Consider the following 24197-nt stretch of genomic DNA (forward strand, 5'->3'; position numbering starts at 1 on the left):
AGTACAGGGCTGTCTCTCGAGGAGGCTAAGAAATCATTTAGGCTGGGAAAAGTTGAACCTTTTCAGAAGGAGGAGGATTGGAGGGAAAGAGAGGAGGTTGAAAAGACTGAGGGAGGCAGAGGATGGGTTTGAGTCTGTTGAAACAAGTAATAACAGAAAAAAAGACTCATTTTACAGTGGTTCCGCCATGGTTCAGTATAGCCTACTTATGCTAATATATTTGAGACCAGTGTATTGCAGTAAATTTCGTCTTCGACTTAATAAGTAAAATCTCTTTGAGTAGTAAACAGGGAAACAACGAGTCCCAGACAGGTCGCAATAGAACATGCCAGAGGGAGTAACGTTTACTAGGCTACCTAAATTATTGGGATCATCCGTTTTTGGAAAACATTGAGCTCGTTGGCAAAACAGTCCATGGAACGCATTTTCACACGAAGTTCCGTAGTGGGTCTGTGTAAATTATCCGATTATATTGGAGAAAGGTTTATAGCAGTGAATGTCATCTATTAATTTACTCAAATAGTATCTCTAAGTAGAAACCATATCAGCCAGGGAAACTAATTGTTGTCACTTTATGAAAGAACATTCAGATTTGTCTGCCTGACTGTGGGACTCTTTATTGAATTGTTAGGATTTTATTGTGATCACAACAGAACCTCATATTTAACTCAAATAGAGATATAATCCATATTTTCATGAATGAAATATTCAACAGACTGAACATCTCATGTACCAATGAGATGAATTAGTTGCATTGTGGTTGTGTGTGGTGTTGTGTCCATTCAGCCTCATCTAGCATTGGTATGGAATAAGCCTTAGGAAATCATTGGGAAAAGAAGTCACACATCCAGTTTGAACGAATCTGTATTTGATTTGCGAGAGAGATGGAGAGATAGGCAGTATAAAAGCAATCTAACAATGTCTTCATTGTGTTTGAATTGAAAATGAAAGCATAGTCTTCCTTTATCCACCATTTCAATAAGGAAAGGGTAATACCAGTATCAGTGGCCAGCAGGCTCAGACAATATCCATAATGACCATAGAGAAAGTACTCACACTTCAAGATCCTATGGCTAGATAGCTTTTAATAAAGTCACATGGTAAGTAATGAAACCCAAGTTTCTGAGTGGGTCAGGCACATCCAGGTGTCAGGCCAGGGTGTCCTCAGTCACATGGTAAGTAATGAAACCCAAGTTTCTGGGTGTGTGGGGAGTGGGTCAGGCACATCCAGGTGTCAGGCCAGGGTGTCCTCAGTCACATGGTAAGTAATGAAACCCAAGTTTCTGGGTGTGTGGGGAGTGGGTCAGGCACATCCAGGTGTCAGGCCAGGGTGTCCTCAGTCACATGGTAAGTAATGAAACCCAAGTTTCTGGGTGTGTGGGGAGTGGGTCAGGCACATCCAGGTGTCAGGCCAGGGTGTCCTCAGTCACATGGTAAGTAATGAAACCCAAGTTTCTGGGTGTGTGGGGAGTGGGTCAGGCACATCCAGGTGTCAGGCCAGGGTGTCCTCAGTCACATGGTAAGTAATGAAACCCAAGTTTCTGGGTGTGTGGGGAGTGGGTCAGGCACATCCAGGTGTCAGGCCAGGGTGTCCTCAGTCACATGGTAAGTAATGAAACCCAAGTTTCTGGGTGTGTGGGGAGTGGGTCAGGCACATCCAGGTGTCAGGCCAGGGTGTCCTCAGTCACATGGTATGTAATGAAACCCAAGTTTCTGGGTGTGTGGGGAGTGGGTCAGGCACATCCAGGTGTCAGGCCAGGGTGTCCTCAGTCACATGGTATGTAATGAAACCCAAGTTTCTGGGTGTGTGGGGAGTGGGTCCTCAGTCACAGTCCAAGAGCCTCAGGCCCCCTGGAAGGGGAGAAAGACATAATGAGGGTTAGTGAGAGCATGGCTAAGACCATAGTAAACCACATTCACTGGGGGCAGATAATAATTATTAGTGTTGCTGTGGACACGGGATAATCTGACTAAGACACACACACACACCTGTTTGACCTCCCTGAGAGGTAGGCATACTTATTGCTACTTGAATTCAAGTAGGATTGAATGTCCTGCGTTTGTGTTAACCATGGCAGCCAGCATGGTAAATAAAGAGATGTGCAGAAAGTTAATCAGACTCTGTGTCTTTGGATCCTTTCCCCTTAATGCATTTTTATGTCAGACAAGACTATCCTTTCAAAGAGAAAACTGTTACTCTAGTTGAGTAAGGATGCTTCAGTCCTTGTATATGTTTTGATTCTTGCTACCTGGTAAATTACCAACAACCATGGATACAAGGAGAATAAGGTGAGGAACCAATCCATGTCAGCCAGGTCCCTATTTTTAAAGAAATACCATTCAGTTCAATCTTTAGTTAAGTGAAATAAGTAGTTTTGTTCTGGTCATAAGATAATTCAGAAAATTGCAGTTAACAGTAGTGTCCCGTCCTCTCAGGTCGTGGGCGTTGGGTAGGATCAGATAGGGTTAAAGTAGTAGAATAAGGTGGTGGGTTTTAATGAGTGTTGGGTAATGAAAAAATGATATACACGTCTACTCATTCAAGGGTTTTCATTTTTACTATTTTCTACATTGTAGAATAATAGAAGACATCAAAACTATGAAATAACACAAATAGAATCATGTAGTAACCAAAGTGTTTAACACATCAAAATAGATTTTAGATTCTTCAAAGTAGCCACCCTTTGCCTTGATGACAGCTTTGAACACTATTGGCATTCTAAGGGCTATTTGACCAAAAAGGAGACGGATGGAGTGCTGTGAGTGAGATGCCGTGGGGGAGATCTTCGTGGGCTATACTCAGCCTTGTCTCAGGGTACTACGTTGGTGGTTTGAAGATATCCCTCTAGTAGTGTGGGGGCTGTGCTTTGGCAAAGTGGGTGGGGTTATATCCTAGCTATTTGGCCCTGTCCGGGGGTATTGTCGGACTGGGCCACAGTGTCTTCCGACCCCTCCTATCTCAGCCAGTATTTATGCTGCAATAGTTTGTGTCGGGGGGCTAGGATCAGTCTGTTATATCTGGAGTATTTCTTATTGTTACTTCAATTCAAGTAGAATTTATCCGGTGTCCTGTGTGAATTTAAGTGTGCTCCCTCTAACTCTCTCTCTTTCTCTCTTCTCTCGGAGGACCTGAGCCCTAGGACCATGCTTTAGGACTACCTGGCCTGATGACTCCTTGCTGTCCCCAGTCCACCCCAGTCCACCTGCTGCTGCTCCAGTTTCAACTGTTCTGCCTGCGGCTATGGAACGCTGACCTGTTCACTGGATGTGCTACCTTGTCCCGGGCCTGCTGTTTTTGACTCTCTCTCTCTACCGCACCTGCTGTCTCTAACTCTGAATGATCGTCTATGAAAAGCCAAATTACATTTTCTCGTGAGGTGCTGACCTGTTGCCCCCTCTACAACCACTGTGATTATTATTATTGACCCTGTTGGTCATCTATGAACGTTTGAACATATTGGCCATGTACTGTTATAATATCCATCCGGCACAGCCAGAAGAGGACTGGCCACCCTTCAGAGCCTGGTTCCTCTCTAGGTTTCTTCCCAGGTTCCTGCCTTTCTAGGGAGCTTTTCCTAGCCACGTGTTTCTACATCTGCATTGCTTGCTGTTTGGGGTTTTATGCTGGGTTTCTGTACAGCACTTTGTGACATCGGCTGATGTAAGAAGGGCTTCATAAATACATTTGATTGATTGATTTGACCTGGTCGCCACAATCACCCGACCTCAACTGAATGGAGATGGTTTGGGATGAGTTGGACCAGAGAGTGAAGGAAAAGCAGCCAACAAGTACTCAGCATATGTGGGAACTCCTTCATGACTGTTGGGAAAGCATTCCAGGTGAAGGTGGTTGAGAGAATTCCAAGAGTGTGCAAAGCTGGCAAAGGGTGGCTACTTTGTAGAATCTATGTTATCTATGTTATGTATCCATGTTGTGTGAGGATACTATCATTGCATCCGTTCCAACATCATGTATTTGTCATTACTTTTTGCTGAGGGGCCACTAGTGAGCTACCAGTGAAGCTAGGTTTAAATGTCTGTAGCTTCCTCTTTCCATGTAAATACTTTGAATGGCTACAATAGTTTAATATATGTACCGTAATTTCTGGACTATTAAGCGCACCTGAATATAAACCGCACCCACTGAATTATTAAAAATAAATAAACCGCACATGTCTATAAGCCGCAGGTGCCTACCGGTACATTGAAACAAATGAACTTTACACAGCCTTTAAACGGCTTGTAACAAAAATAAATAGGCTTTAACGAAACACGGCTTGTAACAAAAATAAATAGGCTTTAACGAAACACGGCTTGTAACAAAAATAAATAGGCTTTAACGAAACACGGCTTGTAACAAAAATTAAACAGTAGCCTACCAAGAAAGTCATTGGTCACTATCTTCCTCCTCCTGTGCACTGAAACCACTGAAGTCATCTCCTTTGGTGTTGGAGTTGAATAGCCTCAGAATTGCTTCATCCGATGTTGGATCGTTTTCATTGTCGCTCTCATCACTTTCATCCGGAGGCAAATTCCCCGCTGAGCTCATGCTGCCCCTTCAACACGCAGCAGTCCAGCCTTTCGAAACCCATTGATGATAGTGGGTTTTTTGACAATGCTCCACGCTGTCAGCACCCACTGGCAGACTTGACCATAAGTTGCTCTTCGCATGCGGCCCGTTTTAGTGAAGGATTTCTCCCCACTTGTCATCCAAGCCTCCCACTGAACACGGAGCGCCACCTTAAATGCACGATTTACACTGATGTCGAGTGGCTGCAAATACTTTGGGCCATCTGCTTTTCTTCCCTCTGAAAGCTTTTGTTGTCTTTTTGCACTGAGTCAGTTCCTCACGCTGCTGTTTCCAACGTCTTATCATCGAATCATTAAGGCCAAGCTCCCGTGCATCAGCTCTATTTCCTTTTCCAACAGCCAGATCGATCGCCTTCAATTTGACAGCTGCATCATATGCATTTCTCCGTGTCTTCGCCATGATGAGGGTTACAAAATTACTACCGTAATCAGAATGATGGGAAGTTTGAGCGCGCTCGATCAGTTTTTTGGCGGCATGAATCTTGTGAAAGCGGGAAAAATCCATAAATTAGCCGCGTCATTGTATAAACCGCGAGGTTCAAAGCGTGGGAATAAAGCAGCGGTTTATAGTCCGGAAACTACGGTAATGCACATTTTTATGATCAACGTTTTTACAGTGGTGGAAAAAGTACCGAATTGTCATTCTTGAGTAAAAGTAAAGTTACCTTAATAGAAATTGACTCAAGTAAAAGTGAAAGTCACTCAGTAAAATACTATTTGAGTAAAAGTCTAAAAGCATTTGGTTTAAAATATACTTAAGTATCAAAAGTAAAAATTAATTATTAAGCAAACCAGACGGCACCATTTTCTTGTTTTCAACTTGTAAGGATAGCCAGGGGCACACTCCTACACTTTACAAATGAAGCATTTGTGTTTACTGAGTCCGCCAGATCAGAGGCAGTAGGGATGACCAGGGATGTTCTCTTAATAAGTGCGTGAATTGGCCAATTTTCCTGTCAAGCGTTCGAAATGTAACGAGTACTTTTGGGTGTCAGGGAAAATGAATGGAGTAAAAAGTAGATTATTTTCATTAGGAATGTAGTTGAGTAAAAGTTGTAAAAAATATAAATAGTGAAGTAGTACTTTAAAGTATTTTTAATTAAGTACTTCAGGGGAACTCCGGGCAGAGCTAAATTCAGTTGGTGGTGAATAAATGTAGGATGCTCTACATCAAACATTTATATCTGAACATTGGCCCGCGTTGTGTCCAGGGGTGAATTCATTAGTACACACCCATAGCAAAACAGTTTGAAAAGATACACTTTCCATTTTTCTTACGTCTTCATCTAGTTGTTTCTCAAGGGGAGAAGAGGTAGTACAAGGACACACACAGTAAAACCACAGTAGACTGATCTGCCTCGTCGCAATGAGGTGTGTTACCTAACAGGCCCTGAGGTAGTGGAGCAGGTCCAAGTTAGGTGGATATTACGCTGCAATGAGGTGTGTGTGTTACCTAACAGGCCCTGAGGTAGTGGAGCAGGTCCAAGTTAGGTGGATATTACGCTGCAATGAGGTGTGTGTGTTACCTAACAGGCCCTGAGGTAGTGGAGCAGGTCCAAGTTAGGTGGATATTATGCTGCAATGAGGTGTGTGTGTTATCTAACAGGCCCTGAGGTAGTGGAGCAGGTCCAAGTTAGGTGGATATTATGCTGCAATGAGGTGTGTGTGTTACCTAACAGGCCCTGAGGTAGTGGAGCAGGTCCAAGTTAGGTGGATATTACGCTGCAATGAGGTGTGTGTGTTATCTAACAGGCCCTGAGGTAGTGGAGCAGGTCAACGTTAGGTGGATATTACGCTGGAATGAGGTGTGTGTGTTACCTAACAGGCCCTGAGGTAGTGGAGCAGGTCAACGTTAGGTGGATATTACGCTGCAATGAGGTGTGTGTGTTACCTAACAGGCCCTGAGGTAGTGGAGCAGGTCAACGTTAGGTGGATATTACGCTGCAATGAGGTGTGTGTGTTACCTAACAGGCCCTGAGGTAGTGGAGCAGGTCAAACTATCTCATGGCTTTACAGTTGCTGAAAGTCTACACACAACTTAACATTTTGCATCCTTAAAATTTACTCTAGCCTCCCAGGTGGCGCAGTGGTCTAAGGCAATGTTAGCTGTGCCACCATAGACTCTGGGTTCGAGCACAGACTCTGTCGCAGCCGGCCGCGACCGGGAGGTTCATGGGGCAACGCATAATTGGCCTAGCGTCCTCAGGGTAGGGAGGGTTTGGCCGGTAGGGATATCCTTGTCCCATCGCGCTCTAGGGACTCCTGTGGCGGGCGCAGTGCACGCTGACCAGTTCGCCAGGTGCACAGTGTTTCCGCCAACGCATTGGTGCGTCTGGCTTCCGGGTTGGATGCGCGCTGTGTTAAGAAGCAGTGCGGCTTGGTTGAGTTGTGTTTCGGAGGACGCATGGCTTTTGACCTTCGTCTCTCCCGAGCCCGTACAGGGGTTGTAGCGATGAAACAAGATAGTAACTACTAACAATTGGATACCACGAAATTGGGTCGAAAAAAGGGGGTAAACATTTGATTTATTGCATATTATATATATGCATTTATTTATTTTTTTACTCTAAAAAGGGGTTATATTAGGTTTTTTTCCCTATCCATCTACATAATCTACTCCACATTTTCAACATGAACACTTTCGAAATGATGTATTATGAAATACAAAATGAGGATGTATTGACTGCATATGTCTTCACACCCCAGAGTTAATTAAGCAATAAGGCACGGGGGAGGGGGGGAGGTGGTATATGGCCAATATACCATGGCTAATATACCATGGCTATATTTATGTAGCACATCAACTCTTCATTTAACAGATTACAATTTGAATCGGACAGCAGCCAGTCAAATTGTGCCAGCTGAGAAAAAGTTATGAGTGGCAGTGACTAGGAACGTCGGCAGGTGAACTCAGACGGAGCCCTTGGAAAGATGATTTCCAAAATTATTATTTTCGGATATAAAGACAACGTTGTATCAACAGAAAACGGATTGCAACTTGCAAAGCATGAGGGAAGAAAATTACAGACGGAGGCGCAACAATTTCCAACTTTGTTCGACATTTGAAGCTGCACAAAGAACGCTAAGTCATGACAAATATAGCTGACAGCTATATAATTTATTACTTTACTGGTGTATCATGTAGGCTAACGTAACGTTAAATCATTGAGCCTCCACCCAGTTAGTCAGTGTGGGAACGTGATCATTTAAATATATATACATATTTAACCTTTATTTAACCAGGTAGGCCAGTTGAGAACAAGTTCTCATTTACAACTGCGACCTGGCCAAGATAAAGCAAAGCAGTGTTTAAAAAAAACATTTATTTCACCTTTATTTAACCAGGTAGGCCAGTTGAGAACAAGTTCTCATTTGCAACTGTGACCTGGCCAAGATAAAGCAATGCAGTGTGACACAGACAATAACACAGAGTTACACATGGAGTAAACAAACAAGCCAATAACATAAACAAGTCAATGACACAGTAGAAAAAAGGAAGTCTATGTACAGTGTGTGCAAAAGGAATGAGGAGGTAGGCCATAATTAGGCCATAGTTGCAAAGAATTACAATTTAGCAGATTAACACTGGTGTGCAAAAGTGCAGTGGGTGGGCTATTTACAGATGGACTATGTACAGCTGCAGTGATCGGTTAGCTGCTCAGGTAGCTGATGTTTACAGTTGGTGAGGGAAATATAAGTCTCCTGCTTCAGAAATTTTTGCAATTCGTTCCAGTCACTGGCAGCAGAGAACTGGAAGGAAATGCAGCCAAATGAGGTGTTGGCTTTGGGGATGATCAGTGAGATATACAGTGGGGCAAAAAAGTATTTAGTCAGCCACCAATTGTGCAAGTTCTCCTTCTTAAAAATATGAGAGAGGCCTGTAAATTTCATCATAGGTACACTTCAACTATGACAGATAACATTAGAGAAAAAAATCTAGAAAATCACATTGTAGGATTTTTAATGAATTTATTTGCAAATGATGGTGGAAAATAAGTATTTGGTCACCTACAAACAAACACGATTTCTGGCTCTCACAGACCTGTAACTTCTTCTTTAAGAGGCTCCTCTGTCCTCCTCTCGTTACCTGTATTGATGGCACCTGTTTGAACTTGTTATCAGTATAAAATACACCTGTCCACAACCTCAAACAGTCACTCTCCAAACTCCACTATGGCCAAGACCAAAGAGCTGTCAAAGGACACCAGAAACAAAATTGTAGACCTGCACCAGGACTCTCTTTTTAAGAAGGAGAACTTGCACAATTGGTGGCTGACGAAATACTTTTTTGCCCCACTGTACCTGCTGGAACGTGTGCTACGGGTGGGTGTTGTTATCGTGACCAGTGAACTGAGATAAGGCAGAGCTTTACCTAGCATAGGCTTATAGATGACCTAGAGCCAGTGGGTTTGGCGACGAATATGTAGCGTGGGCCAGCCGACGAGAGCATGCAGGTTGCAGTGGTGGGTGGTGTAAGGTGATTTAGAAACAAAACGGATGGCACTGTGATAGACTGCATCCAGTTTGCTGAGTAGCGTATTGGAAGCATTTTGTAAATGACATCGCTGAAGTTGAGGATCGGTAGGATAGTCAGTTTTACGAGGGTAAGTTTGGCAGCATAAGTGAAGGATGCTTTGTTGAGAAACAGGAAGCCAATTCTAGATTTAATTTTGGATTGGAGATGCTTAATGTGGGTCTGGAAGGAGAGTTTACAGTCTAAACAGACACCTAGGTATTTGTAGTTGTCCACATATTCTAGGTCAGAACCGTCCAGAGTAGTGATGTTGGACAGGTGGGCAGGTGCAGGCAGCGATCGGTTGAAGAGCATGCATTTAGTTTTACTTTTGTTCTGTATCTATGGACGCGACCCAGTCGTTCAGTCTTGTTGTTCTGTATCTATGGACATTCTGTATGCATTTAAGAGCAGTTGGAGGCGGTGATTTGTTTGTTAACTTGGCTTTCGAAGACCTTAAAGGCAGGGCAGGAACTTGATCTCCTCTATAAAAAGCATCTAGGCATTATTTAACATTTCTTTTCGACTAACATTTAGTTTTCAGTGGATATTTTCAGTGGACACTTGCTACATTGGGTTGGGTAGGATTTCTCAGCCAGTCAAAATCATGAATCAGATGGCATAATTTTTATGGATATTTACAAAGACATGTCAATTTACAAAAGGTAAAACGAAATGAAGTGCAGCTAGTTTGCAGTCTTTACAGCTTCCATGTTTGAAGTGATTGTGTTAGCTGTGTTGTTTCGCCTGAACTACAGGAGAGCTATGTGCTAGAGAGCACATTTTCTGTGCCATTGTTATGGCTCTATCCAAATAAGTGTCACAAGAAAACAATTTAAACAAAGGCAGCTACTGTTGTTATTCTTCTTGACTTGACTGTAAGTTAGCCATATTTGGCTAGCTAGCAAACAAGGGATACGATCGTTTCCAGCCAGTATGGCAATGGAACATTGAGAACGACTGACTGGGTTGCATCCATAGATACAGAACAACAAGACTGAACGACTGGGAGGCGTCCATAGATACAGAAAACCAAAACTGAGCGACTGGGTCACGTCCATAGATACAGAACAACAAGACTGAACGACTGGTTCGCGACCATAGATACAGAACAACAAGACTGAACGACTGGTTCGCGTCCATAGATACAGAACAACAAGACTGAACGACTGGGAGGCGTCCATAGATACAGAAAACCAAGACTGAACGACTGGGTCATGTCCATAGATACAGAACAACAAGACTGAACGACTGGGTCGCGTCCATAGATACAGAACAAAAAGACTGAACGACTGGGTCGCGTCCATAGATACAGAACAACAAGACTGAACGACTGGGTCACGTCCATAGATACAGAACAACAAGACTGAACGATTGGGTCGCGTCCATAGATACAGAACCAATAGACTGAACGACTGGGACGCGTCCATAGATACAGAACAACAAGACTGAACGACTGGGTCGCATCCATAGATACAGAACCAATAGAATGAACGACTGGGTCGCGTCCATAGATACAGAACAACAAGACTGAACGACTGGGTCACGTCCATAGATACAGAACAACAAGACTGAACGACTGGTTCGCGTCCATAGATACAGAACCAATAGAGTGAACGACTGGGTCGCGTCCATAGATACAGAACAACAAGACTGAACGACTGGGTCGCGCCCATAGATACAGAACAACAAGACTGAACGACTGGGTCGCATCCATAGATACAGAGCCAATAGACTGAACGACTGGGTCACGTCCATAGATACAGAACAACAAGACTGAACGACTGGGTCACGTCCATAGATACAGAACAACAAGACTGAACGACTGGGTCACGTCCATAGATACAGAACAACAAGACTGAACGACTGGGTCACGTCCAGAGATACAGAACCAATAGAATGAAGGACTGGGTCACGTCCATAGATACAGAACAACAAGACTGAACGACTGGGTCGCGTCCATAGATACAAAATAACAAGACTGAACGACTGGGTCGCGTCCATAGATACAGAACCGATAGAACAAGCAACCAGTTGGCTTGGGGACCAACCCTAGATTTGTGTCGGGACTATATCTTGTGGAAGGATGAAATAGTATGAATAAATTAATCAAAATTTTTAAAAAATCGTTAATGAAAATATGTCAATCATTATTTAAATATATTGGTAACCCATTGTATAAAAGTTATATTGCCCTCGAAGCCGGTGTTTGGAGTATAATATTGGCACAGTTTGCCGGCACTCGACTTCTCTGGACTAACAACACCCTTGCCAATATATCCTGCAAACACTGTCTTCTCCGGCATTACCATTGTACTGTACACACCCGTAGCAAAATATTTTCGAAAGGTTTTGCAACAAAGAGAGTTTCTATTGGAGAAATCCAGGAAGGTCCCGCCCTGTTTCGTTCCGTTTGCTTCTCTTTGGTTTCCAGTGAATACACCCCTGCTGAACACAGCTCAAGATGACCAAATCTGTCAAACTTCAACAGCAAAAAAGCTAGGGATGCTCCTCCTTTTCACCACCCGACAGAGGAGAGAAGAAATGGCGATGCTAGGGTCTTTTAGCTCCGCACAGCAGAACAAAAATGTTTCTGGGGGCGACAGGGACGGGACAGAGTTCGTATGTCCGGTTTGTCTCGAGATTTTCGATAGCCCTGTCACAACACAATGTGGACATACGTGAGTATCTTTACACAAATATCTAATTTTGTCTATGAACGTAGCTAGCTAGACATCATCTAAGTTCAAGCTAACGAGCTTGTCTGGCGTCAACCAGCAAGATACCTGTGTTGTGAGCTGGCTAGCTAAGGGATTGAACATGTATGTGATCCGGCAAGCTAACTACTGACAGGAAATCATATTTAACTTGCCATTTAATGTTTCCTTTTGGCTTTCAATGTTATATGTTGGTAATATATTTGCATGTTCATAAATATATGCTTTACTTTCAGTTTTGTTTACATCAAGAAATGAGCTTCAATTGAATTGTGGCCTTTGTAGTTAAATTATATTAGAAATGCATTCTGTAGATATGTAAAGAACTACAACGCCCAATGTCTTCAGCGGACAGGTCTTTCGTTTGTATCAGGAAGTTAATTTATCAATAAAACAAATTGTACTTGTACCGTCCTCTAATTTCACAGAGTGAAGAAAGTAATTGTCAGTGAGGAACATAGTGGTTCAATAATCAGCATCAATGTTTGGTTTCGTCATAACAGACGTCTAAGTTTCGTTTTCCTTCTGTAATACGATGGCTATATGTTTGCTTTCATTTTAGCCTATGAATGACTTGCAACATCTCGATCTCCTTTCCCTTCTCCCTCCACCCAGGTTTTGTCAAAGTTGTCTGCAGGAGTGCCTGCGGCCCCAGAAGCCAGTGTGTGCCGTTTGTAGGGCACCATTGGGCCACTGGGCCAAAGCCACTGACCTAGAGGCCCTCATACACACCTCAATGGCGGCCTGCAAGGGCTGTGGAGCACAGGTGTGTGTGTCCAGCAGTCTGTCAGTTTGTAAAACAATGTGAATAGTCAAAGGAATTAAGATAAGTGAGTGAATGATCTATTATAAATGTGGATAAGTCTGTCTATGTTTTTAAATAAAGTGCACTACCATTAGCATTGATGCCTTGTGTTTTCTCGACTTTCAGGTCGGCCTGTCCCAGATGAGAGGCCACACGGCAGCATGCTCCAAGTACCAGGAGTATATTGAGGAGGGGGTCAGGACCACTGCCCAGACCCAGCCTAACATTATTGGGTGAGAAGTGGAGGGTGGTGGTACAGCAGCTTTGATATGCTGTGCAATTATGCATATATGGTCATAGTGTAATATTCTCTGCCTCTCAGTATGTGTTGATCAACCCATCTTTATAGGTTCTCAACTTTGTAATGGCTCTCAATATCCTAACGTATTTATTGACTGGTGGCTTTGACTTTTGCATAAACGCTGTGATTGGTTTTCATGGACATAACACAAACCCAGAGGGATCATGGTTATATAATATATACAAAAGAGACCTAAACATATCCAGTGACATGTCCTCATTCCACTTCTCCTCTGTCTCCCCAGCCCTATGCCGAACCGCTTCACTTTCTCATGCCCCTACTGTAACTACCAGAACCTGGACCAGGACGGCCTGGTGGAGCACTGCACTTCCCAGCATGCCCGGGACACGCGCCACGTGGTAAGGGGTCTTCAGTGAAACATGACTCACCTGACAATTAGTTTCCCTCAAGCATTTTTCATTCATTGTTTGAAACGTGAGGACAAAGATGGTGTGTTACTGTTAGTGCATGCTATGTCTATGACGGCTTGCCTCAGCCAGGAGTGTAACATGAGATGTTGCAGAGAGGGGGAGAAATAAGCATGAGCTTGACAGAAAGTCAAGAGCGAGGGAGAAAGTAAGAAGGGAAATTAAAGAGGATGGCTTGTAAAATCCGGTACTAAGGGCCCTGTGAGAGAGTGTGAAAGAGTCTATTGCGCTGCTCCACTATGCTCATCCGTCATTCTGTACCTGCCACAGTGTCATGGTCATAGATAGCGGCTTCCAAGAAACACGGAGTGAGGTGGTGGAGGTTGGGGGGGAATGAGAATGTCTAGTTCTGTAACGGTGTTTCCGTTAGCCGGTAATTGACCCGTTAGCTGGTAATTGATGGTTTTTGGCTGATAAAAATACATAAACTTGTAAAGGTGTCAACTGGTACCGGCCCGTGACCGACTGAGAAGTGTTCAAGTATTTGTATATATTCATGGCATATCATCCCATCGTCAGGTTAATCATCTTGGGCTGACTCAAACCTTGTCTTGGCTGTGTACTTAGGACCGTTGTCCTGTTGGAAGGTGAACCTTTGCCCCAGTCTGAGGTTTTGAGCGCTCTGGAGCGAGTTTTCATCAAGGATCTCGCTGTACTTTGCTCCGTTCATTTTTCTCTCAATCCTGACTAGTCGTCCACTCCCTACCGCTGAAAAACATCCCCACAGCATGATGCTGCCACCACTATACTTAACCTTAGGGATGGTCCAAGGTTTCCTCCAGATGTGACGCTTAGCATTCAGGCCAAAGAGTTCAATCTTGGTTTCGTCATACCAGATCATTTTTGTTATTATGGTCTGAGAGTCCTTTAGGTACCTTTTGGTAAACTCCAAGCAGGCTGTCTTGTTTCTTTTACTGAGGAGTGGCTTCCGTCTGGCCACTCTCATAAAGGCCTGATTGTTGGAGTGCTGCAGATGTAACAGTATAGACTTTACGTCCGTCCCCTCGCCCCGACCTGGGCGCGAACCAGGGATGCTCTGCACACATCAACAGTCACCCTCGAAGCATCGTTACCCATCGCTCCACAAAAGCCGTCACTGATTGAAACGCTACCAGCGCGCACCACCGCTAACTAGCTAGCCATTTCACATCGGCTACACAGACATGGTTGTCCTTCTGGAAGGTTCTCCCATCTCCACAGAGGAACTCAGTCACTCTGTCAGAGTGACTATCTGGTTCTTGGTCACCTCCCTGACCAAGGCCCTTCACCCCCGATTGCTCAGTTTTTCCGAGCGGCAAAAGTTGTAAAAACATCAAGAATGATCAATGGTCTCATTACTTATGTAAATAAGGAAGTTTTGTTAATTTTTAAATAACCTGTTTTCACTTTTTCATGATGGGGTATTGTGTGTAGATTGATAAACTATTAATTGAATACATTTTAGAATAATGCTGTAATGTAACAAAATGTGGAAAAAGTCAAGGGGTCTGAATACTTTCCAAATGCACTGTCTCCAATATAGTCTTAAATCAATGTATCCATTGAACAAATGTTTAAAACGATGGCTAAATACACCTTCTAACACTAGATAACTAATTAAACATGGCTATAACTTACTCAATACCACTGATTATTTTAACAGACTCTCAACATTTTCCTTTCTTTCTCTGCCACCAAATGTGACCAACCACCTTGATTCGGTCTTATGTAGCAACATTTGAAATAGTGTTTTTTACATTGGATAAAAGTAGAGACTCCGAGCTAGAAAAGGGTATATCATACACTACAGTTGAGGAACAATGGGAAAGTAATTCTGAGTTGAACACTAATAAACTTTTGATAAACTCACTTTTGAGTAAATGGCCTTTCAATGTTTTGGTACACCTACTGGAGAGCTCTTCTTTGTCGACACCCATTCAGTATCATTCACACCCTTTTAAGCCTTAGCCCCACCCATCTCTTTAAGGATTCACATGTGCTAAACAGAGTATTTTAGTAAATAACCAAAGATTTCAAGACTAAAAGTGGTAAGTAGTAGCCTACAACAAGGAAGAACTCCAGGTAAAAATACACAATCTGGTCCTTGGCCTATATCCTAATCTGACCTTTGCGCCGGTTATGTTGTTCTGGTAAACACACAGTATATGAAATAACATCTAAGTGTATTTGTCACATGCACAGGATACAGAAGGTGTGAACGGTGAAATGGTTGAAATCAAAAACAAAGTGTCCAGATAAAAATATTTAATAATTATTAGATGACGCTTATCTGACACATGTTCATGAAATACAATAGATTACCGTATTCACACCTGGCTAACTTGAGGGGTCATGTGGCATCTGGCAAAGTGGAGTCTTTTGTTCAGGTAGGTAAACAATGAACCGGCATAATCCCAACTCCTACGACTACCAATACAAACATTGTCATGTCTTTAGCTACCTGCAGATTAATACTAAAGCTATCACTATTTTCCAACTGATCTGTCAATGGCGCCTGCTAAATTCATGGCATCAATGTTGTTGAGAAAATAAACAAAACTTTTGTAGTTCTCGATGGCGATTGTGATATCTTTCAAAACGATGTGGTCGAAAGGAAAATAAACACATACTGACAGAAGCATGCTACATGGCAGACCAATCCAAACTCATCTCCCGGTCTTTTTCCGTGTCTAAACCAACTAGGCTCGTAATTTAACAATTTTATTTGTATTTACGGATGGAATACACGTTTGTTATTAAAGCACATGACAGTTCTCATGTCCCAGAAGGCATTTCTGCACTGTGTATTCTGTCACTCATCGGCTTCAGCACAGGGAAACCCATATTTTATGTTCTGGGTTTTTCTAGGTCGCACAGCAAGATATTTACCAGAGCAGACTGGAATGTCTTGTGTCAACTTGAGCTAGCAAACAGTAGCTAGCTAGGTTAGCTAAGAGAACTTGCAGTAATTCAATTGGCTACCAATAAAGATACTTATATACAAGTCCAGGTCCCAACAGTTGCTTAAAATATTATTCCACTTCACAGCTGCTTCAAGAAAACATTTACTAAAATAGTCAGCCTGAAGCTGATCATTTGAATCTACAGTATGCTTAAGTTATTACTGTAAAGAACGTGTTATACAGAGTCATTTTTACAAGAGGCTTCCAATTACAGTTAATACCAGTATTTTCCTACATTTTACCCATAATACCGTGCACTCTACAGAATTTATGTTGGCTTACCTGAAGACGTCATGATTATTACCCCTGTCAATTGAGTGGCCATTGTTTTGTAAACTCTGCCATGACGTCCTGTAGCAGTAGGCCTAACAGCGGGAACATGGCTAAAACTGGAAAATACCAAATATAATTTCATGGGGCCCCTTAGTAGTTTATTTACCATTATTTGACAAGGTATGGTATATTGAGAAAAACATCTCTTGAAACTGTACAACTGTTCTGCCTGCGGCTATGGAATCCTGACCTGTTCACCTGACGTGCTACCTGTCGCAGACCTATTATTTGACCATGCTGGTCATTTATGAACATTTGAACATCTTGGCCATGTTCTATTATAATCTCCACCCGGCACAGCCAGAAGAGGACTGGCCACCCCACATAGCCTGGTTCCTCTCTAGGTTTCTTCCTAGGTTTTGGCCTTTCTAGGGAGTTTTTCCTAGCCACCGTGCTTCTACACCTGCATTGCTTGCTGTTTGGGGTTTTAGGCTGGGTTTCTGTACAGCACTTTGAGATATCATCTGATGTACGAAGGGATATATAAATACTTTTGATTTGATCTTGTACACCAAGGACCCAGGAAAGAGTTGCATGGTAGAGGATAAGAGCTAGAAATAATTAATTGTTTGCGCCGTTTAATTTTTATGTATTTTTTGCTAGAAGAGGTTGGAGACTCCTGCTCTAATCTAATGCCTGGTTGAGTAGCTATCGTAAATGTTAAAAACAGTGCAAATCAAACCAGCTAGCTACTGTACCAAGGCTGAAAGCACAGACAAGAAAAAATTAGGTGACAGGATAGAGGGAGACGTGCAAGGAGCCAACGTGGTCTAAGAACACTGTAGAGAGGATCATGTTACAGAATGTGGTAATGTAAAACAAACCTAGCGTCTCCTTCTATATGTGGCGATTCAGGGGTCTAAGAACACTGTAGAGAGGATCATGTTACAGAATGTGGTAATGTAAAACAAACCTAGCGTCTCCTTCTATATGTGGCGATTCAGGGGTCTAAGAACACTGTAGAGGATCATGTTACAGAATGTGGTAATGTAAAACAAACCTAGCGTCTCCTTCTGTATGTGGCGATTCAGGGGTCTAAGAACACTGTAGAGAGGATCATGTTACAGAATGTGGTAATGTAAAACAAACCTAGCGTCTCCTTCTGTATGTGGCTATTCAGGGGTCTAAGAACACTGTAGAGGATCATGTTACAGAATGTGGTAATGTAAAACAAACCTAGCGTCTCCTTCTATATGTGGCTATTCAGGGGTCTAAGAACACTGTAGAGAGGATCATGTTACAGAATGTGGTAATGTAAAACAAACCTAGCGTCTCCTTCTGTATGTGGCGATTCAGGGGTCTAAGAACACTGTAGAGGATCATGTTACAGAATGTGGTAATGTAAAACAAACCTAGCGTCTCCTTCTATATGTGGCGATTCAGGGGTCTAAGAACACTGTAGAGGATCATGTTACAGAATGTGGTAATGTAAAACAAACCTAGCGTCTCCTTCTATATGTGGCGATTCAGGGGTCTAAGAACACTGTAGAGAGGATCATGTTACAGAATGTGGTAATGTAAAACAAACCTAGCGTCTCCTTCTATATGTGGCTATTCAGGGGTCTAAGAACACTGTAGAGAGGATCATGTTACAGAATGTGGTAATGTAAAACAAACCTAGCGTCTCCTTCTGTATGTGGCGATTCAGGGGTCTAAGAACACTGTAGAGGATCATGTTACAGAATGTGGTAATGTAAAACAAACCTAGCGTCTCCTTCTGTATGTGGCGATTCAGGGGTCTAAGAACACTGTAGAGAGGATCATGTTACAGAATGTGGTAATGTAAAACAAACCTAGCGTCTCCTTCTATATGTGGCGATTCAGGGGTCTAAGAACACTGTAGAGGATCATGTTACAGAATGTGGTAATGTAAAACAAACCTAGCGTCTCCTTCTGTATGTGGCGATTCAGGGGTCTAAGAACACTGTAGAGGATCATGTTACAGAATGTGGTAATGTAAAACAAACCTAGCGTCTCCTTCTATATGTGGCTATTCAGGGGTCTAAGAACACTGTAGAGAGGATCATGTTACAGAATGTGGTAATGTAAAACAAACCTAGCGTCTCCTTCTATATGTGGCGATTCAGGGGTCTAAGAACACTGTAGAGGATCATGTTACAGAATGTGGTAATGTAAAACAAACCTAGCGTCTCCTTCTATATGTGGCGATTCAGGGGTCTAAGAACACTGTAGAGAGGATCATGTTACAGAATGTGGTAATGTAAAACAAACCTAGCGTCTCCTTCTGTATGTGGCTATTCAGGGGTCTAAGAACACTGTAGAGGATCATGTTACAGAATGTGGTAATGTAAAACAAACCTAGCGTCTCCTTCTGTATGTGGCGATTCAGGGGTCTAAGAACACTGTAGAGAGGATCATGTTACAGAATGTGGTAATGTAAAACAAACCTAGCGTCTCCTTCTATATGTGGCTATTCAGGGGTCTAAGAACACTGTAGAGAGGATCATGTTACAGAATGTGGTAATGTAAAACAAACCTAGCGTCTCCTTCTGTATGTGGCTATTCAGGGGTCTAAGAACACTGTAGAGGATCATGTTACAGAATGTGGTAATGTAAAACAAACCTAGCGTCTCCTTCTATATGTGGCGATTCAGGGGTCTAAGAACACTGTAGAGAGGATCATGTTACAGAATGTGGTAATGTAAAACAAACCTAGCGTCTCCTTCTGTATGTGGGTATTCAGGGGTCTAAGAACACTGTAGAGAGGATCATGTTACAGAATGTGGTAATGTAAAACAAACCTAGCGTCTCCTTCTGTATGTGGCTATTCAGGGGTCTAAGAACACTGTAGAGGATCATGTTACAGAATGTGGTAATGTAAAACAAACCTAGCGTCTCCTTCTATATGTGGCGATTCAGGGGTCTAAGAACACTGTAGAGAGGATCATGTTACAGAATGTGGTAATGTAAAACAAACCTAGCGTCTCCTTCTGTATGTGGCTATTCAGGGGTCTAAGAACACTGTAGAGGATCATGTTACAGAATGTGGTAATGTAAAACAAACCTAGCGTCTCCTTCTGTATGTGGCGATTCAGGGGTCTAAGAACACTGTAGAGAGGATCATGTTACAGAATGTGGTAATGTAAAACAAACCTAGCGTCTCCTTCTGTATGTGGCGATTCAGGGGTCTAAGAACACTGTAGAGAGGATCATGTTACAGAATGTGGTAATGTAAAACAAACCTAGCGTCTCCTTCTATATGTGGCGATTCAGGGGTCTAAGAACACTGTAGAGAGGATCATGTTACAGAATGTGGTAATGTAAAACAAACCTAGCGTCTCCTTCTGTATGTGGCTATTCAGGGGTCTAAGAACACTGTAGAGGATCATGTTACAGAATGTGGTAATGTAAAACAAACCTAGCGTCTCCTTCTGTATGTGGCGATTCAGGGGTCTAAGAACACTGTAGAGAGGATCATGTTACAGAATGTGGTAATGTAAAACAAACCTAGCGTCTCCTTCTATATGTGGCTATTCAGGGGTCTAAGAACACTGTAGAGAGGATCATGTTACAGAATGTGGTAATGTAAAACAAACCTAGCGTCTCCTTCTATATGTGGCTATTCAGGGGTCTAAGAACACTGTAGAGAGGATCATGTTACAGAATGTGGTAATGTAAAACAAACCTAGCGTCTCCTTCTGTATGTGGCGATTCAGGGGTCTAAGAACACTGTAGAGAGGATCATGTTACAGAATGTGGTAATGTAAAACAAACCTAGCGTCTCCTTCTGTATGTGGCTATTCAGGGGTCTAAGAACACTGTAGAGAGGATCATGTTACAGAATGTGTGTGTTACTCCAAAAACAGGCATAGCTCTACGCACCTTTTAGATTTCATGAGACCGCATTCAAAAGGGTTTCTATTGGGATAAGGCCAGTGACAATCTGGCCGGACATTTGGCGGCGTGAGTGTGCATGTTTATTGCTGCTTTAACACAGTGTGTGATGTGTTGTCTATTACTGCTTTATGTTACATGTGAAGGCAAGCTAAAGGCCCATCTGTGTCCAGAGATGAACGAAGAAGTTATATTCTGTTGTCTTGCAGGTGTGTCCTATCTGTGCCTCTATGCCTTGGGGGGACCCCAACTACAGAAGCGCTGACTTCTTCCAGCACCTAAAGATTAGACACACCTTCTCTTATGACACCTTTGTGGTAAGTAAGACACACTGGTCACAATTCAGTTATTGTTTTCAGGACCTCCTGTAAAGAAAATCTTCTTTTATTAATGCCTTGCTTTTCCTTCTCTCCAGGACTACTCCACAGACGAACACACTATGATCCAGGAGGCTCTACAACGCTCCCTCATGGAGAACTGAGGTGGTGTCTGCCTTGAGGAAGGAGGAAAAGGTGGCTTTGAGGGAAAATATAATTGCACTGCACCATCCTTGAACTGGGCTAGTGGTGTAACCATAGGAAAAAGAATAGTAAGGGTGGGTGGCGACTTCCTGACTGCATAACCAGGAAGCTTTGAGGCTTACCAAGCAACTCCTCTTATCACTTTACAATTATCATTCCAACATAAATAAAACAATACAAGTTAAACATGTGCTTTCTGGTATAGAAGTGGAGTGATGTCCCTGTGTCTCTCTCCGAAGAAGTTAAACATGTGCTTTCTGGTATAGAAGTGGAGTGATGTCCCTGTGTCTCTCTCCGAAGAAGTGTTGTATTGTTAGAGCGTTCATAATTCTGCTGAATCATGACTATTTCATCTGTTCATTGTTAGCATTGTCATATAGGCCTACTGTACCGGAGACTTCCACAGTTGTTTGTTTTCTACTGTTATGACTTGATTCTGCAATGAGAGGTTTTAACCACTGGGTGGCTACCTTTTTCCAACAAAATGCAACGATAACATAGAGGACTCATCTTTCTATCTGTGCCATTTTAGAATCTGACAGCATGGGCAGTGCCTTTTTGAGGCTTCCATTTGAAAGTAGTCTGTTTTCTTCTTCACGATTGGCTGATCCCTCCTGATGACCCAGTTGGACATGACTCCAACAGGGTCACCAGGAAGGATTAGCCAATGAAGTTGGAAGTCCCACCCAGTTGACTATATTAAAATGGTGGAAGCCCTTAATTGCACTGCCATGCTAATGTGGCCTTTTGGCCACTAAAGGCCTCTGTCATTCCCTATAGATGAGACATTGCTCTTCAATGCAAGCAATCATTGTAAAGTGTAAACTGCCAGTAACTATTATTCCGGGAGGAATGTGTACTCCAAGATGTGTTACTTCTGCTGATGAGAATAGATGTGTTCCCTGTAGTTTGACATTGTTTACTCACAGCTGTTTTTATCTTAATACCAAATCATTTCTGGGTAACAATTAAGTACCTTACTGTGATTGTTTTCAATTAAAATGGTCAAAAATAAACACATGGCTTCTTAGCAAAGAGCAATTTCAAGCAAGAATTTTCCTTTGACTGTCGGAGTGGGAGAATTGAAAACTAGCTGGGTTTGGCAGAGAGGATCGAACGCTCTAACTTATTGGTCTATTAACTAATTTACCGCCTGGTGATGGCACCAGGCAGGCCAAAACTCCTCCCACCAAAACAGGCTGCAAGTTTTTTCACTGAATCATTCTCGTGTGAGACTATGCTGGTGGAGGCTCCAGTCTGAGTGTTGGACTTCGATGCATGTGTCAAAGGAACCCTATTATTTCAATGTGGCATCCCTCTGTGTAACCTCGCATGGTTTCCCATGCACATGCTACACCCCCCTCCTGGTAGATGGTGTTCATTTGAGAATCTAATTCATATAGAATTGATAAGTTAAGATATTAAATAAGAACCTAATACAGCCAGGCTGTATATATGTTCTTTATAATTGGACAATTGGATTTGATGCACTGCTATGGGCTCCCTGTAGGTTGTAGTTACCCATGTTTAGCCAGAGGAGGGCAGTAGAGCCACACCACCCACCCAACCTTGGAGGCAGGGTCTCATTTCCAGACTCTAGAGCAGTGGTCTTCAAATCTCGTCTTACTATTGTGAGTGCAGGCTTGTGTTGCAGTCCAGCACTTACATACACACACACACATGTTTTGAATAATCAACTAATGGTCTTTAATATGGACCACGATAAACTAGATTAGGTGTAGCACTGGGATGGAACAAAAGCCTGCATACCTTGTACTCCACGGTTACACCCTTGCTTTGCCAGAGCTGGGTGGCTTTCAATAGGAGCTAAATATAACATATTTAGAAAAGGGGAGGGCACTAATTTGTTCAATAAGAACATTTTCTTTTCCATTTCAAAATGTTTTCTCCTATCTGGTACTCCTGAACATGACCATTAATATTGGTGGTGAACATTTGATTAGGACATTTAGTAAGATTCAGATGGATCACTAAAGAATGGTCTTTATTTGTGAAATGATATTTCCTTAATAAATCATTTGCTCTGCCTTTGGAGAGATACTATATCTTCCACTTTTACAGTGCTTTCACTTCATGCCGGAGTTACTGCCACAAGTTCATAAAACAAACATCAGTGTTCATTTTAGTACATCAGTTATGAATGGCCAAGGAATAGAACTGAGCATTTAGTTCTTTTTGAGGTCAGTTTCGGTTTGATTCTAGAAAAAAATGATCAGTTTTCGATAATAAAACCCCCCATTGAATGTACTATGCATTTGTCGGTTGAATGCTGTATCAACATAGAATAAAACAATTAAAGTCCCATGATGGTAGTGACTGCCCATAACTGCTTATAATTTATTCACAACTTAAAAAAATTTCAGTTGTATATATTACATTTGCATTATTTGATTACTTTATTTCATTCAGTTGTATATATTACATTTGTATTATTTGATTACTTTATTTCATTCAGTTGTATATATTACATTTGTATTATTTGATTACTTTATTTCATTCAGTTGTATATATTACATTTGTATTATTTGATTACTTTATTTCATTCAGTTGTATATATTACATTTGTATTATTTGATTACTTTATTTCATTCAGTTGTATATATTACATTTGTATTATTTGATTACTTTATTTCATTCAGTTGTATATATTACATTTGTATTATTTGATTACTTTATTTCATTCAGTTGTATATATTACATTTGTATTATTTGATTACTTTATTTCATTCAGTTGTATATATTACATTTGTATTATTTGATTACTTTATTTCATTCAGTTGTATATATTACATTTGTATTATTTGATTACTTTATTTCACTCATCTCCATAGAGCTGCTGCCTGACAAAATCAGAATGTAGTTTTTTCAAAGTAAATAAGGCATACTTTTATGACTGCTGAATACCAACTATCAATCACTTAGATCATGTATTTCCAGGTAGAGATGCCTCATGAACCAACTGCTCTCTCTCCCTCTCGCGCATTCTTATATCTCCTCTCTCTGTGTTTGTCCCACACTAACCTAAAGTAGCAGGTATAAAAGAAACAGACTGGACAATGGATTATGATCATTGTAGTTAATTACCACGTGTTCTGTGCTAAAATGTGTAGAATATTGGCCTGTTGGAAAATACAACTCCCGACTACATCGCACAGTTCTGGCTTGATTTGA

The 24197-nt window shown here is 42.0% G+C and overlaps 1 protein-coding gene across 1 annotated transcript; it reads left to right on the top strand.

Annotated features, from left to right (window-relative positions):
- The first annotated feature begins 11402 nt into the window (after positions 1-11402).
- On the top strand, positions 11403-22052 carry LOC109871942 (E3 ubiquitin-protein ligase RNF114-like). Its single transcript, XM_020462979.2, has 6 exons — positions 11403-11784; positions 12436-12586; positions 12752-12858; positions 13171-13285; positions 20694-20801; positions 20900-22052. The coding sequence occupies exons 1-6, from the start codon at positions 11609-11611 to the stop codon at positions 20963-20965; spliced, it is 723 nt and encodes a 240-aa protein (XP_020318568.1). The 5' UTR covers positions 11403-11608; the 3' UTR covers positions 20966-22052.
- The last annotated feature ends 2145 nt before the right edge of the window (positions 22053-24197 follow it).

Source organism: Oncorhynchus kisutch, linkage group LG27, assembly GCF_002021735.2.
Source record: "Oncorhynchus kisutch isolate 150728-3 linkage group LG27, Okis_V2, whole genome shotgun sequence".
NCBI classification, from domain to species: domain Eukaryota; kingdom Metazoa; phylum Chordata; class Actinopteri; order Salmoniformes; family Salmonidae; genus Oncorhynchus; species Oncorhynchus kisutch.